This window comes from Sander vitreus, chromosome 1 (assembly GCF_031162955.1).
Source record: "Sander vitreus isolate 19-12246 chromosome 1, sanVit1, whole genome shotgun sequence".
NCBI classification, from domain to species: Eukaryota; Metazoa; Chordata; class Actinopteri; order Perciformes; family Percidae; genus Sander; species Sander vitreus.
In genome coordinates this window covers 32194705-32214541 of record NC_135855.1, presented here as the reverse complement: position 1 = coordinate 32214541, position 19837 = coordinate 32194705, and the positions used below count along the sequence as shown (strand labels likewise).

Sequence of the window (19837 nt, the reverse complement as noted above, 5' to 3'; positions counted from 1 at the left end):
TCCGATGGATTGTGTTAGGAATGGTGTGATGAATAGATGCGTGGCGCAATTGTGGAAAGATGTTTGGGTCAGTCGCTATGTGAGGGATTCATGGTGGGTTTGGACATGTGTTGTTTTAGGCAATTAGAGCGTCCACCTTTTCACGCCACAATCTCCCCTTTCTATTGCTGCGTCCCGCCTGTGTGATGGAGCCAGGGAGCACCTGTGCATTGCTTTGCTCACTTTTTTTTTTTTTTCTCTCTTCACTGTCGATTTTTGACTCACCAAAACATTTGCTCTGATTGGTCGCTCGGTCCACAAAGACTTTGGCAGAGATGACGTTGCCAAAAGGCAGGAACATTTGCATGAGTTCTGCATCTCCGAACTCCTGGGGCAGGTGATAAATAAACAGGTTGCAGCCTTCTGGCCCTGGTGATGAGAAAGAGACAACAGGAGGGTTACATTGGGAGCATAAGCAATGAGAGAGAGGCCATAATAACACATGTGGAAAATGACCTAATAAAGCAATCAAGACAATAACCCAAGCAACACAGGAGTCTTGTAAACACCAAATGCTGATTATGTTTCATGTGGCACAAATATTAGTTGTTTTAAGCCTAGTTATGGTGGAGTGCACACACCTTAATCTTATTTTTAAAGTGTTATAAGGTCACACACATAGTTTGGACAGCTCTTTTTGTGGTTTCCATTTGAATCCCATTTCACATAACTGTATAGATAAGTGGCACTACAGTTAAATTTGACTATTGTCTGAGGCAATTGGAGTGCACATGTAAACAGCCGCAGAGAGCGATAAAAGAGAAAAACAGCCAGAGGAAAAAACAGATACAACAGGAGGAAGAAAAAACACAGAGAGGTTGATTAAAAGAGAAAGATAAAGACGCTTGTATTGAGAAAGAGAAACCCTGAGACACAGAGGAAGAGAGAGGGGAGGAGGAGGGGGCATAAGCCAAGTTTTTGTTCCGATTACTCTCTGACAGTAGGACTGTCTTCCAATCTCTCTCCATCCCTCCACACTCATCCACCCAGCTGCCACATATTGTACAGGCCAATCTGGATAAAGGGAGAGAGAGATGTGATGGACTCGGGGACAGTATGCTTGCAGCTGGCTGCCCGGCTAGCATTCTCTCCCGTCTCATTGCTCTGGGTGATAGCATGACGAGATGAGAATGGGGCTGGTGAGAAGGCTGATAAGGGCAGGAGTGGTGGCTGGCTGTACTGCTGCTATGCCTCGGCGAGATAGAGGAGACACACACACACACACACACACACACACACACACACACACACACACACACACACACACACACACACACACACACACACAGGTTGACGGAGTGGGGATTTTTTTGGTAACAGTTAAAGGCTGAATCTCAGTTCAATTAAAAAAGTTAGTACACTAACCATGCTCTCATGAATCTTAACTCCATTTTTATAATATGTATTTAAATAGGAAAATAGAGTTGAACATATGTCAGGTACTAGGCAAAGGAAATCTTATAATTGATCCTTTAATTTACATTTTTACTGACAACCTCAACTGTTGTAAAAATACCAAAATTAAATCATTTTTTTAACAGTATGGTACCTAAATTATATATCTAATATTTTGTCCACAGGGGCAAAAGTGCAAATCAATCTGTAAGTACATGTTGATAAGTTGTAAGATCTGGCTGCAATAGTATATATCACTTTTACACACAGTTTAGGATGAAAAGTAATTTGGTATGATATATATATATATATATATATATATATATATATATATATATATATATATATATATATATATATATAAAAATTGAAAGGAAATCACATTTTACACATCTAAGTCAATTTACAGGTCTTAGGGAGTACTACTAAATATGTGAAAAACAGTTGCATAAAGCCTTCTGTGGCTCCAGAATCTTAAAATGGTGTGTGGAGTTAGAATGAAGTGGGCTTATCAGACCCCTGTAGCCCGCTCCTCTATTAGCCAAGCTGTAGAACTAGAACTGTTGGCAGTTAGAGTTGCATTGTGGGCAATGCAGGCACTAAGGGCCAGATGTACTAATGCTTTTGCGCCCACTTCAGGCGTATTTGTTTCGCAACGTGCGTGTAAAAGCATGGTGAGGTACGTACAAACAAGCCACGCTGAGGTAAACGCGCAGACTGCCTGTCGAGGGAACTGAAAATGGCAAATTGCGCTTTTCTGTGTCATGCATATGCATTCACGGGAGGGTCAAGGGGAAAGTGGGAGTTTTCCATAAAGAGATGGGAGAGGAAGCGTCAAGTGCGCCTAATTATGTATTCCACGGTATGTACAAAAACCTTCCGTGACAGCGCGCCTCTATTTTGCGTTGAAGATTGTCCGCCTCTTAAAAGCAGGTGTAAACCAGCCGCAAGCGGGTTTCCTCGCATATGCCTCCAGGTGAAATGGCAGCAGTAATCCGAGCAAGACGAAACATAGGTCAAGGAGATGAGCTGAAAGGATTTTGCCACAGTTTTCAGTTGAGTGAACACGAAATCGTTAAGCGTTAGAGATTAAGCAGCCATGCAATATTACAGTTACTGGAAGAAATCAAAGATGACACTGAATCTCCGACTCAGCGTTCACATTCCATTCCAGCAGTTGTTAAACTCCTCGCTACATTACAAATATTGGCATCAGGATCATTTCAAACAGTCATAGCATCAGCAGTGGGAATACCGCAGTCTGCACTCAGCCGTATCATAGCACCAGTACTTAACGCTTTGCTACAGCGCAAGTTACGGTATAGCGGGCGGAGAAAGGTGCTGATTACCCAATGAACTGTAGGTTTGGTAAATACGACGTAAGCTGAAGTATCACAGCGTGTGCTTTCTGCGGGTTGGCCATGGCGCTGATAACGCTACATGCGCAAATGTACGTTTGCGCATACTTAAGTATTTCTAGATCTGCTGCATCAATTTTGTTTTCACCTAGGACCCTCTTCAAATTTGTTTGCTTATGTCATTACAGTCAGTGTGGATGCATTTAACCCAATACTCAATATGTGTCTGGTTAAAATAATATTTGGGGGGGGTTCTTTGTTGACACACACACACACACACACACACACACACACACACACACACACACACACACACACACACACAGAGAGACAGACACAGACTGATAGATTTTATTGTTGCAATTGTTAGGTTTCAGAGGGAGGTTGAAGCTGAGGCTTGACTGTGTAATCAGGTTTAGGTGTCTCTTGTTAAATGGCAGAGCTGCAGACTGTGGCAGTGGACTGAGAAAGGCTGGGAGTGCAGCCAAAGCCCAGCGGAGGCCAGAACTCAGACATGCCTCTGGCTCTGTGTGTGTGTGTGTGTGTGTGTGCAACCATGAGTTCTCTAATTCTTGCTAATGATGAAAATGTTTCAAGGTAGTGAGAGATGAGATGTGCTGTGTTTTTCCTGTGGTGTGAAGCTATGCCTCCATTTAAAGTGAATAAGCTGCTGACATGAGGATAAGTTTGTGTCTATCTGAACTTATGATACACTGTGACCCTGGCATGCACTCATACTACTGAAAAAGTGCAAACATATACTAACCTTTCCTCTTGGCAATGTTTGAGACACTTCATTTCAGAGTTCCTACTGTATATAGAATATTCATGCCACTTTATCCTGTCTCATACAATCATATAGATGAATAATTGAGACTGACGAGTGGTGTCAAAAAGAGTGATTTACCATCACAGTATATCCTATGCTTTATTACATCTGATACTGTGGCATAAGAATGAACACTACACTAGGAATGGTAATAAATGATTATGCATGCAGCTAATTAATCTGATGAATATTTATAACCACTTAAACACATTGTAATGGACTGATTAAGCAGTCCAACGCTGCGAGTTTGAATTAGTGCAGTTTTTGAATAATGACAGAGTAACTTTCCATCTCACTGCTAATGTTCTTCTCTTTAAATGGGGAGCCTTTTTCTCACATTTTCCCCAGCCAGCTTTTTCCCTCCCTCGCTAATTCAAAGCAGCGCAGCTACATTAGAATGGAACATGGCAATTATCACCTTTTATCTTGGGTGGGCGCGCTTGCTCGCTCTTACCTTCCCTCTGTTGCTGGGGAATGATGGTTGGTTGCTGTGGGAACGCTTGGCTGATTGGCGCATAGGCGGCAGGGTAGGCTGCTGTTGCAAAGGGAGAACCAGAGTGGAATTTTTCATATCTCTATTTTCATATTTGACACAACAAAACTCAAATCATTATTCCATTGTTCATTTGCGTCCTCTAGACATTGCATAAATAAATTGCATTATGACTGGGAGCCTGGGCTCATTTGGCTGGTGGATCACTACACAAAGAGTATGGCAAAAGGGGAGTGGAGTGAAGTTCAACTAAGCAGACGCACAAAGAAAGAGGGGCAGACTTACTTACACCGTGTTAATGAGAGCTGATGTCAGGCAGAAAGCAGTGGTTATGAGAGGCCTATTTCTTCTCTCATTTAGGAGGCTATGGCAGGTTCCGATCCTCAGCTCTCGGTGTACTTTTGGAATTAAGATTTTTTTTTTGTGGGTGTATAATCAAGTCAACTGAAAATCCTTTTGCAATCCTAATGTAAAGTAGCCTAATCCGGGAGGAAATTGGCTGGTCATCCAGCTATCTCTACCTGTCATAGTGTCTACTGATGTGGCAAACAGAAACGGAGAGGGGAGAGGGAAAGGGACAGATGGAGCAAGTGAGGGGAGGTAGGAGAGACAGATCACCTGCGTAGTGTTGGACGCCAGCATAAGCCTGTTGCAGAGGGTCGGTCACCGTTGGACTCTGTGCTGCAGAGAGACGAAAAGAGAGACAGAGAAAGGGGGGTGACAAAGAGGAAAATGAAAGCAGAAGAGACAAAGAATGGTCAAGACAGAGACAAAGAGAGATATAGAGAGAACGTTAAAGAGCAAGACCGAAATTGGCTTAGCTGTAGAGAACCATTGGGGTACGATCACACAAGGAGTGGGAGAAATATGGGTTGTCATATCTTAGTTCTTCAAAATGCCTGTTTGCCCCAGATGTTTGCATCAAATATTAACAACATGCCAAACAAACCACTTTGTAGTTCATTACAATTGCAGCTGCCTTTGCATTATGCAGAGATGGGGTGTGTGTGTGTCTGTCAATTCTTCAGGAATCAGTCCCAGACAACATTAAGAAGCCGAGGACGGGCTCAGACACATCAAATTAACCATAATGGACTGATGGATGAACTGATGGATTCATCATGATACTAGGGCTGGCTGCTCAGAAATCTGCCAAAGACACTGTTGATTGACCCTCAAGCCTTCAACGCTTCAGTTCAGATCAGAAAAAGATGTAATGAGAGTGTGAAGTAAAAAAGGACTCTTGTCAACTTTTTACAACAGTTACCATGCGACATACAGTAATTCAATTTGTCACCACTGACGTGTTGAACTTGCATCGTGGCAATTAGGTGATGTTCTTATTCAGATCAAGAGCAGCACTAGAATAATTCATCATATATCATCATCAGTACAAGCAGCTAATCGTTAGGGTCAGGGTCAGAGCAACAGTCTCCTGACAGTAGATGTTACAAATATATTTCATGTTTCTTTTATGTAAACCTTGATTGGCTCACCTGGGTAAGGGTGTATACCATTGGTGTAGATGGGCTCAGAGGCGGACTGCCCATTGCTTTGAGGCGGGAGGGCACTGAATCCGTTGACCCCGATAGGGGTGGCTATGCTGGGCACAGCTGTGGCAGAGATGCCCGGGGGTGTGCTGGTGCCTGCAAATAGATATACTGTAGAGTCATTACGGAAACTGCCGAGTGCACCCTTCAAATGCTGCACAATCAAAAAATAGAGGTACAAGAGAAGTATATATTTTGTACTGAAATGTACGTTCACAAATGTACTACTATATGACAGCCACATAATGGGCCCTCATGAGCACAAATGCATACCTTTTGACCCACCATGGAGGTACAGTGTACTGTAGTCTGGAAAAATCTGAGGTAGGTGTGAGAGGGGGTTCACAAGGTACTAATTCAGCCTGAACAGTTACTAATATCAGTAGCAAGGGAAAATCACTCATCCACCACTGTAATATAACATAATAAAGGCAAAGTACTCTTAGCTCTAAATATGTTCTCATTATAGCCTTGTTTAAATTTATATTTCTGTCACTTGGGTACAAAACTGCCCTATTGGATGTAGAGACCTGTGTATCTTCTAAACGCCTTTCCTCCTTGTGGTGATATTCCATCTGTCTTCTTGTCAGTCCCCTTTTGTGCTGATGTTTTTTTAAATTATTTTTCTAATCCAGGTGAAGGGCATTTAAGTCATGTAGGATTATGTTTGATAGGCATTACCTGGTATATGTAGGCCTTATGGATTACAAATGCTAGGTACAGCGTCAAACCACTTTATTTAATACATCTGCAATGACCCTGCCTTCAGGCGGCCTGCCTACTTAGTGTCGAGCCATCAAAGCTCTTCATGACAAGGGCCAAAAAGATAGTTCAGACAGGGGTCCAGGATTATCTCACACAAATCTTTGCTCTTATATTGTATAAGCCAAGGACTCTGCATCCAAAGTCATCGGATTGGCCATGTTCCCAGAAAACACACACTGTCACAGAGACACAGAGGGAGAGAGCGATAGACAGACCGACAGAGGGATAATGAGAGAGAGGAGAAGAGAGAGAGACTATAATGTAGCTGCCAATGATTGTCAAGGAATGCTGTTCTCCCATCATGCCCCCTTCTATACAAGGCCCTGCTTCCTTTAATTCAACACTGGCGATGTTTGCTCCAGCCTAGAAAATTAAGCCTACATCTTAAAAAATGTAACAAGGGCAAAAGCAGAAAGGCCTTGAATGAATACATACTACTGCTTCTATAATTCTTGCTAATGATGAAAATGTCCCAGGGCAGCAGTGAGTAATGGAGAGAGAAGCCCTGCAAGTGTGTATTTGTTTGCACATGTCTCTGCTGTTGCACCCCAGTCAGTTGGTGTGTGCATGTGTGTGCCTGCCTGTTAGTGTATACCTGAGGACGGTGTCATGGGAGTAGCCACCAGGCCGTTGACATTGAAAGCTGCCATTTGCTGCATTTGCGCGGCAGCGATGGCTGCCATGGGGTTCAGGTAGGACCCTTGCGTTGCTGCCATCAGGGCTGCTTGCTGTTGCATCATCTGCTGTAGGATTAAAGAGCAGTGGGGAGAGAGGCGAATGGCGGGAGGGATGGAGGGAAGGACAGAAAAGGAAAGGAGGGTGAAATAGCCGCAGGACCAGAGCATGTTTATTCACACATCTCTGTTTGCTTGGCCCATGCCTTGTTCTTGAACAGAGTGGTCTGTGTTGCCCTGCAGCGTTGCTTCCCAGCAAGTATAACACTGCTCTGGCCTTGTGCTCATTATACTACACAAGATAAAGGTTATGCAGTAAAATGAGTTTAGCAAGCTGGAGACTATGTATAGCTATATGAACCGTATATGTATAACTCCGCCGCGGTGGCAGAGTTAGTGGAAAGATTGTGCGTGAGTGGGCGATTCTCACCTGTCAGGGTGAGTTGTTAGCTACTGTGTGAGTGTAAAATCTCACAGACTCCTAACTCAGGCTGTGACTTTCATGTGTGAATAGGAAATGGGGGGTGGAGTGGGGTGGGCAGGCAGGGAAATGTGTAGGGGGTGAGCAGGTTTGGGTTCGTGGTAATGAAGTGCACCTCTGTTTGAGTTTTAAGGCATACGGTATGTATAAGTACATGAAATGTTAAAGAGGCAAGCTTGGGTAGGCAGTTTAAATTCACAGAGAAAGTCAGGGATGTGGGAATGGAAAGTGAATATGAAATGGATGCTCACTACTGTATGAAAGTAAAACAGTGTAGTGCTGAGCATACATGATAAGCAGCTTCCCTGGACAAATGAAGGGATAACAAGACACAATACAAAAACAGCATTTTCTGTAAAACCTCTGTAAATGTGGACTCTGACAGCCATTTAATAGTCGGAATCACTTAAGGAGTTGTTTGCTGGGAGTGTCACATGCCTAGTGGGAGAAATAATGAATTCAAACCTCAAATCACAACAGTTTCATTTCCTTTTTTAAAAGCTCACCGTCTCCTCCCCCGCCGGGCTGAGACTTACAGCATGAGAGTAGGCGCCATAGGCCCCAAACTGGATGGTCATGGGACTGAAGATGCCGAGCTGGCCCGCCATCTGGTGCATCCTGCGCAGAGTCCTTTCCTTATCAGTGTCTGCAAATTTGACCACCAGACTGGACGAGGCACCCTAGAGGGGCACGTATATTTACAAGGTTAGTGAAATATGCAACTAAACTTACATTTATTTTCAATTTCCATTTTTTCATGTGTGTCACTGGAAATTGTTAAATTGGACACTTTACAGTCTATTATAATACTTTTCAATGACTGCATGGAGTTAAACAAAAGCAAATTAGCATAAAACTAACAACTATCTGGATAGAAATATAATAAGTCAATTGGGCTGTCGAAGTTTCAGCAGAGTACGACAACTAATAATACCAACTTTTGGAACAACCATGGTTACTTTCAATCAGCAGCGTTTTGCAGATTGCACCTGCCACTTCAGCTGGCCAACTAGCTAATGAGCTTGTGTTTGTTAGCCACAACTGTTTGTGAAAATCCGTAGACTGAATAAATAGTTATTCACTGGGAAAAACTGATGAGGAAAACAAGGCAATATTAACACATATTCGTTAACTACAGTAGTTTGGATCTCATGAGATCTATCATCTCATGAATGTGATGTCACTGACTGACATTGTTACATAAGCCTGACAAGTCTATTGCTCTGGTTAATACTGTATGTGATGCTTAAACTGGAAGTGTGCAGATATGTGAACACACTGAACACTATCAGTCTGTCCATTACCTAAATATAGGCCATTTAGAAACAAGGTTTCCAAAAACCTTTCCATTGGGAGATGACTTACAACAAAATGTTGGCTCCATAATAAAAAGATGTAGACCTGATTTGTATCAGTGCATCAACCTTTGTTTATTAAAACCCTGAGTGTGAGTTCTCTATAAAGGAGAAACAATGGTGAGCTTCATTTATTTATGTCATATAATGTCCATTGAACACAACATTCAACCCTTTAATACCTAATATCTGTAACCCAAGGAAGCCAGCGGAAGTGAATGTGCACCTCTCATGACTGCAGTCATTTAGCTGTCAGTGTTAAATGGAAGAGAATAGTGAGTGATATTTGCTTTTGTGAACTTTCCAACTCCACTGTATACACTGGGAGTGAACTGTGATCCTAACCAGATCCCACAGGAGTTCCAGTCCCCCAGTGGTGAAGCTCCACTGAATACTGTATTGGCTAATTAGGTCTGACAAAAGCCTTCGGCATGTGGAGGGCGAAGTATTGACTAATGGCTCTGCCTTATGGCAGATATAGTTCCGTATTGATGTCCATGCTCCTGAGTTTGCATCCAATTAAATCATTTCAGACAGAGACCAGAGTCAGTTCCTCATGTGACATCTAGGCAAGGAGAGAGGCGGGTAGAGTGTCTGTGTGTGAGTAAGAGACAGAGAGATAGAGAGGGAGAGGGAGGATGAGGAGGCTGCCAGGCAGCCACAGACACTGTCAGGAGGACCAGGCTCCTATTTAATTAAAGGCAATGCATGCTGGGAAAGAGCACAGAGCACCACCAGGACAGAAGGACACAGGCAGCCAGGGGGCAGTCAGGATATGATTAGCAAGATCATAAAAGCAAAGACATGGGGAGAAAAGGACTCCATAATCACAACTTGGATTCATCTTTCACAAAATGTCTCATCCTGACAGGGTCAGTACAAATTCAGGCTTTGATTTAGATTTCCATATTTTCTTTGGGTGTAGAACTCCAAAGTGTGAGTGCAGAGGACACAGTGACAGGGAAAGACGAGGCTGACCAGTGTGAGTGATGCTTCATACACCTGTTTGTTTGTGCACAAGTTTATGTGACTCTCTGTATAAGAAATTGAAATTAACAAAGCTAGACAAAGCTTGAGTTTTACTTACATGATGCACATTTCTAAAGCAGAGCTATCCAAACTGAAAATCCTAGTAACAAACAAACATATGCCTTCTGAAGCTTAATATGGCAACTGCATAGTACGTGTATTCAGCCACTGAACAAACAGCCTCAGTCTTGCTGTTGTGCAGCCTTACTTCATGCTATTTCATAGTAATTCATACAAAAGTGTGTCCTATTTTTGTAATCACTTAATGAAATTTAAAAAGGATCAGCTAAGCGATAGTGCCATTGAGATGGCAGTTTGCCTGGTTGGTCTTGTCCTTTGCAGTTTAGTTAGTCATGGTTGTTGTAACAAACCTTACATAATATCTAGTCATATAATTATCCTGCCAAAATGTATTGTTTTATTGGACATTACTCTAACATCAGTTGTATCCTTTCCGGAGCTAGTTTCTGTTCTAATCTATTTTTTCCCTTTTCTTAAAAAAATGCATGCATTTTTTAAATGCAAAAAACAAACAAGCTCTTGTTCAGAGGCTTTGCAAGTAAGCTATTTGACTAACCCATGTGGAAAGTGTCTTACAAACATTTTATTAACTCAACCAAGAGAATGTGTTGGCTGTAGATAACTGTGAGAAAGAGGCTGAGGAATGAAGGAAGGCATCAGCATGGACCCCAGGGACAGTGTGTCTCAGATGGGATCCTATCAGAGCCAGACAGCACCCAACCTCAGGCCAGAGGAGACCCATCTGGTGTTTCTCCCTCGATGCCATTTCAATTAGCTAAATCAATACTCTGATGTGGCGTTAACGGCACAGTTTTTCCCTTTCTAATTTTATTTTATCCCACCTCCTGAGCTTTTTCAGTTCTTTCTCAATGTTGTGGGCCAGTTGAAGGGACAGGGCTGTTGGATTTAATGTGACTGGCACTGAGCAAACATTCTCCTCCGGCATGCTCAAGCCTGCCCACAGTATGGGTGCACGGCATTTGGATCACATTCATTTTCTGCTTTGTGTATGTGTGTATTCTTACATTCATTTAAAACCTCATGAAGAATGCATTGTGAACATCGGGACTGTGAAAGCCCAAGGCTGCCTGTACTCACTGCACCGTGACTCAAGAGCAGGCGAGCCTGGCCTGGTCTGGCCTCTCCCAGCAGAGCGCTGTAGACGACAGCACGGGAGGAAACCCAGGCTGCAATGTCTGCACTGAACAGACTTGGCAGCACTATTAAAACACTACAACAGCCTCTGCCGGTGTTGTCAGCAGTGCCCCTCATGTCAGAGCCTAGCATTTCTGACTTTCATAGCATAAAAGCCAAAATATCCCCTCTAAAAAAAAAAAAAGAGATAGAATTTTCTCTCATCCTCTCTCCCAAACAGGTGAATTTTATATTCTCACATCTCAAGTGGAGATATTCGGAGTAGATCCAAGGCCTAATCAGATAAAGCAGATTTCAGAGTGTGATCTCCCTCACAGATCAAGTGATCAGGGATCAAGAGTTTCTACCCACATAAAGAGAGTAATATGTGGCCAGGCAATGAAGGAACAGGTGACAGCAGACAATAGGCACTGGATGCAAAGCAGCCACTCCCCACTGGTAGCAGAAAATCACAAGCTGACAAACAAACAGAATAATAACCTCCACCGGCATGACTCCTATACCTGGAGAGAAAATAAATTTACTGAATTTGATAAGGGCCAACAGGGAGCCTTCACTTTTGACAGGTACAACTAAGGAATTTGTCACGGGTTCAAAAACTAATCTAATTTCTCAAACAACACACTTGACTTGTGAAAATCTCCCATATTGGATTTTGTATAGGCCGCAAAATGTGTAGATGAGAAAATACACAACGGTAATTGAGGGATTAGAACACAACTACACCAGTGAAATGGCATTATGCTTTTATCTCTGCATTGCTGTGATACAAAGACACTGGTGTTAAGTGTGTGCTAACGCTAAGGTGCTAAGGTAAACAGACACTCCTCTTCCATCCTCTACAGAGGCTTACAGGAATATAATTCAACGACACACTCATTGAAGGGAAAACTGTCATTGTGAAAAGCATACTAATGATGACTAACAAATGTTCTAAGAACCTACTTTCTCCCTCATTCAGCAAACATGTAACAGCAAAATGACAAATGAAACTTGTCTCTCAAAATTGTCTCAGGTTTTTACAGACGTATTGACTCTAAAGGTGTTAATCGAGAATCTGTAAGAAATTAATTGAATACACCATAACAAGTTTGTTTGGTAATTGGATGAACCCTCCGTTGGCTTCGACTCTCTAAACCTTGCTACATCTATGCTAGCCTCATGGGAGGACTGTCTCTCATTAGCACTGGATGATGCTGTCTTGGTCTAGCCTTGCTGTCCACCACATACTGCTGCTGCTGCTGCTGCTGCTGCTGCCACTGAGCACTCTGCATCAAGCCAAAAGACATAAAAGAGCAACACTGCCATTCATAGTGGTATTTCTCACTTGGTGTGTATACTGCGTTTTGTAAATAACAGTTTCCACCACAATATGTGAAGAGTGCAAAAACACAAAACTCCATGTAGTATGTCAGCTACAAGCCTGCTGAGATTCTACAGTGGTTTTATGTGGCATTTGATGAATTGTGTGTTGCAATGACTATGCTCTCTGGCTTGGTCTTATCTCTCATTAATCTGGAACTATAGTATCACACACATGCACAATCTTGTTGCTGCCAACACCGGCAAGCTCCACAGGCCCTGTCAGCCACGCCGTGACACCGAACATGACAATGTCTGCAATTTGCTGGGTGCTGTCTGCCTGCCCCCGGCTCTGCCATTTGAAGTTTTGCCACCTGTGCCTCTGCAGCCTTACTGTAATTCAACAGATGAACCAGTGAGAGTGCCTATTCTGTGTCCAATCACCTTTTTAAGTTAATTTTGGAAGCACTTGCAATCTGCAATAAACATCAATTAAAGCTATGACCCGATCTATCAGTGCATGCCCTTCGGTGGCATCCCTTGCCCTTAAGCTTCATTAAAGCCTTTCATTTTGGGCCAGCGTATTTTGGTGCAGGTATTATTTATGGCATGTGTGCGTGTGCCAGGTAACACAGATGCTGGAGAGAGAACATTAAGAGGGAGAGAGAGACAGAGAGGGGGTGAGAGACAACTCTTTGTTCAAGGTTCATCCAGACCTCACAGCTGGCAGCAGGCAGTAAGCAGAGAAGCCCACTCTCCGAATCCTGCCTCCTGTTAGTCTGTTGTTGACGACATGTGGCAGTGATATTATCCAAATTAACTGCATCTCCCATCGGTACCAAAGCCTTATTTGGATACTAATGGCCACCTTGCCTATTAATCTGAGAGGAAGTTGGATTTGGGGAGAGGAGGATAACAGGTGCAGGGAGAGAGAGAGAGAGAGAGAGAGAGAGAGAGAGAGAGAGAGAGAGATATGGATAATATAGATTATTAATGAACTTTTGGATAGCCCCAGGTCTGTTTGTGGCTCCATATGTTGCCTTGGACAGTTCATCTGCAGCAGACCTCAGGTGGCTCAGTGGCCCGACCTAGTGCAAATGTGCCTGGGCTACAGCAACGCAGACACACACAAAGTGTTCATAAGTAGTCCGCACGAGCCAAATTTTGATCTGTGCAAGAAAACGAAAAAAAAAAAAAAAACAGCCCCAGAGGAGTCCAATTATGTAAATCTTCTGAATGTAAACATATTCTGTTGATTGAGTCAACAAGATATTTGAGTACAAGGTAAATATCTTGATTATAATCAAATTTTAGTAAGAGGCCTGTCATAATTGTGTGCGATCAGTTTGCAACATGATTATTCTTTGGCTCATGGCCCACTGCTTATTAAATTTTGACCCTTGTGGTTTATGCGCCAAAAGGTTTGGTCTTTACTGAGCACAACAACCAAACATACAGTTGAAACGACTCTACCACTTATTTCCCTCCCTCACCACTTCAATGTAATGCAAAATGAGGTGGCATCAAAAAGATGTGTAAATTACATCTGGCTTCCAGGACACTATCTGGCTGCCAGGAGGCATCCGTAAATATTTATTGCGAAACATCAGTGAAGTGTGTGAAGATGCGGATGTCTGCCAGAAAGAGTGTCTGCTCATGTGTGTGTCCAGCTGTGCAATACTCAACATATACCCAGCACTGGCAGGGATATGCTTTGTTATTCATCATTTCTTTTACTTATGCCTTTTTGGTGGCCTTGTTCGAGCCCGACAAAAGTACATCCAATTCTTCATTAACTGCAGCTTGACAAGAGTTACAGGTTTGATGTCCTCATTCTTCAACTATTTAAATCAACACCAACTAATGGTGTTTCATGCATCTTAAAACTACTCTATATCAAACACCATTACCTACTCTTCACAATTACTTGTATATGTACAGTTAAACTATATTTCACATCAATAAAAAGCACATTTACATCTATATCTTCGTGCAATATAGTCTCCATTAAACATAGTGATGCTTGCATCATTCTCTTACATTGCATGTGAGGTCTTCTCTCATTATATGTTAACATGCTGTATGATTCTGTGCAATGGTCTATACAGTATGTGTTGTCAGCCAAGCCATGAGAACAAACACCTGTATGTGTGTCCTATGTCTGTAAAATGAATGAACTCCTATGCGATTTGATTTACAATTGGGCTGAGCAGCTAGCATTTACAGTTTACAATTATTCCACATGTTAAGATAAATACCCCGGTTTTGGGTATATGATACAGAGGCTGTGAAAAATAAATGTAGGAAAGCTCAATGTTAATGGGAGGCTGATGAACTGCAAGTGTCCCACAATATTATGAAGGAAGTAATGGTGAAATATCGGGAAGCAGTTAAGGAAGCAAAAGTGGGTTATTAATCTGACCTCATTTTGAAGATTCATCCTAACTCAAAGGTGATTTTCTATAGTATTGACTTACTTGTTAACCTCCCTTCTAGTCACTTTAATGAAGCGTCCCTTGATAAGTGCGTTCAAGTGTTTTAAGTGGGTAACATTCTTTAACAAAAAGTAGCCTATTGACAGAGGCCAAACTGTCACTGTTAATGATTTGGCCGTTTTAAGTTATTTCTCCCATGTTGCTAGTGGAGGCTGTGGCTTGTATGAAGTCCTTTATGTAATATAATGCTTTACCTGTCCCCCTCCATATTATCTATAGCATTCTTGCCACTGGTTTCATTTATTTTAAACATGCAGTTGGTCTTGGTGCAGTTGGTTTTACACAGTTCTTTTCCTTCCTTAGAACATATTTACAAGCCTTATCCTTAGTAGCATTGAGATTCTTGGTTCTCAATCCAGTATCTTTTGACATTTACTGTATTCATGCAAACAAAAAAGTGTCACTGTTATGCTGATGACACATTTATATCTAGGTGAAATTTTAACAGTACCTGTCTAGCCATTCCCATAAATGGCCTAGACAGCATACATAGTGTCAAAAATTAATTACACCAATTCTGAAATAATCTTTTTCTCAACTAAATTGCTTCACCATGAAGATGACACACTGTCTTAACTTTTGACAGAGGGCTATTTCCCCATGCAAAGAGAAACATTTTAATCCATAAGTTATTAGAAAATAGTCATTCATGCAGTTTGTTCTTGTTTAGTTTAATAAATTATGTCTTGCACTTTTCTACTACTTGTACAACAGTATCCCTTTTTTGCGCTTTTACACTGATTGGCTGTCATTGTCACAACTGAATTTTTCCAAATTCTATCACTTGTATCACAGATATTTTATCCAATATTACCAAAGTTGCATTCATAGGTCTTGTGGCAGCTTTTTTTTTTTTATTTACAATCTACGTAAAATCAATTGAGAGCTAGATTTGAAACACTCTAAAAGCTTACACACATTAAATAATTACATGATACCTTTGAATGCTTACTTTTATGATTCTTTCATGTCCTATTTTTAGGGCTGTCAAACGATAAAAAAAAATTTTTTTTCTTAATTGCGATTAATCGCTCAATTTCTATAGTTAATCGCAATTTTTGACACATGAGTTTTGACACATGATTAAAATTCTATTATTTTTAGGGCTGTCAGCATTAACACGTTAATCACGATGCGATTAAGTGCCGAGCATATGCGTTAATTTTTTTAATCGTATTAATCGCATGCCGCCATTTATTAATTTATTTTCACAGGCTACTATTTTGCCGTACTTTCTCGTAACACATCCTGCTGCTGCAACAATAGCAACGCTGCTTTCGGTGCCTCATTCTGGTGCCACTGATATGTCTGCACTTCTCTCTGATGCTCTGAAACAGACGTTAGGAAACAGAAACATGGCTGCACATGACTCTAGTTAACACTACACTCAACAGCAGCTAACGTTAGCCTACCGCTAGCTAGTAGCTGGATTAAACACGGTTACAATGCTGACAGCTAACGCTAAACGGTGTAAAGTGTGACTGTATTTTACTGTAGAGGATTCAACACCAGGATGTAACAATCTGCAGCTGCTGTTGTCAGAAAAACACAGACGGTGCGTTCATGAAACTGGTAATTTACAGCCTTGTGGTGCATTCAAAGTTATTGTTAAATGCCCTTTTCCCATCTGGTGGTTGTTTTTGTCATTCAACAGCTATTTACTAGTGAAATAAGTTATTGTTATAGTGATTACATTATTATTAAACATTTAATGTTTACCATATGGCCTTAGCAATAAACAAGCTGTTCTTTAATGTCGCCAACTGTTTAGTACCCTTCAGTTCAGACACCGGTACCGTTTTAAAAGCACCGCTTTAGCACCGGTATCCATACCAAACAATACCCAACCCTAATATTGATTCTAGATTCAAATGTGTGACTAGATTAAATATATAATAAACAAATACAAATCTTAAAATCAAGTTCATTAAGTCATTTTCTTTGCATTCATTTGATTCCTAATCAAGATACACTGGTAAGAATTGCTTTCCATTGTTACTATGTACTTAAAAACAGTTCTGAAATGCAAAATAATAGAATTTTAATCATGTGATAAAACATGCGATTAATCGCAATTAACTATAGAAATTAAGAAAATGTAATCGTTTGACAGCCCTAATTATTTTGCATTTCAGAACTGTTGTATTTGTTTATTATTTATTTATTTACTCTAAACAAAAGAAAATATGCAACTCTAGTCACACATTTGAATCTAGAGTCAATATAGTGTGCAGTAACTCCTAAATAATTGTGATTACTCACTGACGTCCAGTGATCACCGGTTAATGAGACAGCGTTTGCACTTTGCAGCAGTTCCAGTTTGGCTGCTTTCTCCGTGTCGTACAGGCTGTGTATGATGAAACTACTGTCCCCCTCGATGGCAATGTATAAGACGGGTCAGAACATGCCAACCGTAGTACGTCTTTAAGACCCGAGTCTTCTACGATGCTGACAGGTCTGCAGTTAGTTGCCACCCATTTCGCAAGAGCTGTAGTAATTTTTTTGGATTTGGTTTCATCCACAGGTTGGCAACTAGTAGCACTCTCCAGTCACGTTAACTGTACTATGCTTAGCTCGTAGGTGGTAGCTAAAGCTTGATGTGCTTCGGTGATATTTGAATTTGGCTTCACGCAATGTGCATATGGCTTTTGACTTCTGAGTCGTCCGGGAGTTTTGGAAAATAAAATGCGCCATTCAGAATTGTGTTGCTGCTGTCTTTCTCCATCATGCCTGCAGCAGTAGGATGTGTTACGAGGAAGTATGGCAGCTTGATGATAAGTAAAGGTGTGGCAAAGGGTCAAAATAGTAGCCTGTTAGGCACGACGCGAAGCTGAGTGAAGTGTAAAATAAATTAATAAATGGCGGCATGCGATTAATGCGATTAAAAAAAAGTAACGCGTTATGCTCAGCTCTACTTATTTTACTTTTATTTCTCTTTCTGATATTTCGTTTTTTCAGAAGTTGGTGGACCAGGACCTAAATGTGAGTGAATATTGAGCTTACAATCAACAGGTGGTCATAAAAGGTTTTCCAATGGGATGCTCTGTTTATTCTGGGCATGTAAGTAGGGCAATTGCTAGCTAACACATTAGCTAAATGAACCTGATAAGCTGAAGGCTCTCTGTGAGTTTGTTTTAGAGCATTTCCCCCCTTAACTATCACTACAATAAGCAAGTAGAAACTCAGTGTGGAATGCAACCATAACACTGGCATTAGATTTTAAGAATGGCTAATTGTGATTAAATGGTAACGATTTGATGTTCCAATTAAAATGTTTCTGTAAACTGAAATTTTATAGAATGTAGTCTGTGCTGTTTAATAATTGTATAACAAGTAACAATGGAAATTAACCAAATAACAAACTCATACCTACAGTATCATGTTATACTATGCAAGAACTATTTATGCATAGTTCTTTAATTACTGTGTCTGTTATTCCACACCAGTTTCAAATGAATACGTAAATGACATCATACTTATATATATATATATATAATGTCTTCTGAGGACACATTCAGTGATTCATGTGCAGTGCACAATAAGCATATCTTTATAAGACTGTGAATGTAAAAACTCTATCTGTCTGCTGAAAAGGTAGTGTGAATAGCAGGAGAAGGAAATGGATATTGAGTGAAAAGACAGATACAGAGTATGCAGCTGTGCACTGTAAGGTGGTGGATGCTGACTGTGGGAATCTTTTGTGTGCGATAACACAGCGAGAATGTCTGAGTGTGAGACTGTGGACTGTTGAGGTGCTTTGAAAGGAGTCACTGTGGTGACTGTATATATATATATATATAGGTGTGTGTATAGTACACTGTATAGACATACTAAATGGTAGTAGAAAAGAGATAAAGAAATTGATAAGTAGATAGATCTGGTATCTTTTGTGTGTATGTTTTTGTCATAAATGCATGAGCATTTTTCAACCACCTAAAAAAGACATTCAATATTTCATTTTAAAAAGAGGTATACACCCTCCAGTGGCGGTATGCATGTGGAATAGAAAACTTTAAAGGAAGGCTTGCTCTGTCTCTTGGCAGGGCAAAAAAGAGAGTCAAAAAGTCCACCAATCTTTGTTGTAAACTTTATCCCAGTCTACCTTAAACATTTCATAAAAGTAAGACCACAGGCAAAACAGCTTGCATAAATAGACATCAAAGTGACATCATATCACTTGCAAAACGTTCTATGACTGTCCACATTGAGTGGAAAAGCAATTGTTTGCAACTACGTCGAAATAGTCTAGACATTCTGTTGTTAGAACATTTGTTATGAGTGTGTTACTTACAGGCATAGTCTGTCCACCATGCAAGCTGTTGATGGCTGCCTGCGCTTCTGCATGGCTGGAGAACTTGACAAAGGCGCAGCCTGTATACACAGAAAACGAGAGAAATAGAAGGGATTGGCACAAAATCAGGGATATGGCCTTGAATATGGGGGAAAGACACCATTCGTTACCATTGTTTTCATGTTATCTGGTTTGTAAATATTCTGCTGTTTGTGTGTTCAGCGCATAACTCTGAATAAATCAGTCTAATTGTAGTGAAGGCATTAGCTGCGTGGAACATCCTGTCCCTCGACCATTTCTAATTCCACCTCCTCCACTTCGGAGCATGGAGCCAAGGCGTTTACTATCCTGACTTGTTTGTGATTATTAATCTGTTTAATATTTACACATTGTGATTTGTGTGCAGTCACTCATGAAAGAGATTATGATGACAAAGGCATAGTATTATAATCTGCCTATCTAACCGAATCTTTGCTCGCATATAATTTCAGATGGGAGGTTGGGGGGCTTTGCTCAAGGGGCATTCAAATCATCTTAAATCTGTTGTGTAGTTAATGCACAAAAGGAAAAGTCAACATAAAAAGTTGGCCGGAAGACAAGGGAAC

General features: G+C 41.1%; 1 protein-coding gene across 7 annotated transcripts in view; it reads right to left on the bottom strand.

Annotated features, from left to right (window-relative positions):
* Positions 1-19837, bottom strand: part of celf6 (CUGBP Elav-like family member 6) — a 141193-nt gene that overhangs the window by 3837 nt on the left and 117519 nt on the right. For 3 of the 7 annotated variants that reach the window (XM_078258084.1, XM_078258086.1, XM_078258082.1), the window contains 7 exons: positions 19233-19312; positions 8121-8264; positions 7025-7169; positions 5611-5760; positions 4733-4795; positions 4076-4156; positions 265-408 (listed from right to left, as the gene is read on the bottom strand). In XM_078258084.1, coding sequence (XP_078114210.1) covers positions 265-408; positions 4076-4156; positions 4733-4795; positions 5611-5760; positions 7025-7169; positions 8121-8264; positions 19233-19312 — 807 coding nt within the window. Of the gene's footprint in view, positions 1-264; positions 409-4039; positions 4157-4732; positions 4796-5610; positions 5761-7024; positions 7170-8120; positions 8265-19232; positions 19313-19837 lie in introns of all 7 variants that reach the window. The other 4 variants (XM_078258079.1, XM_078258081.1, XM_078258080.1 and 1 more) reach the window with 3 other exon arrangements.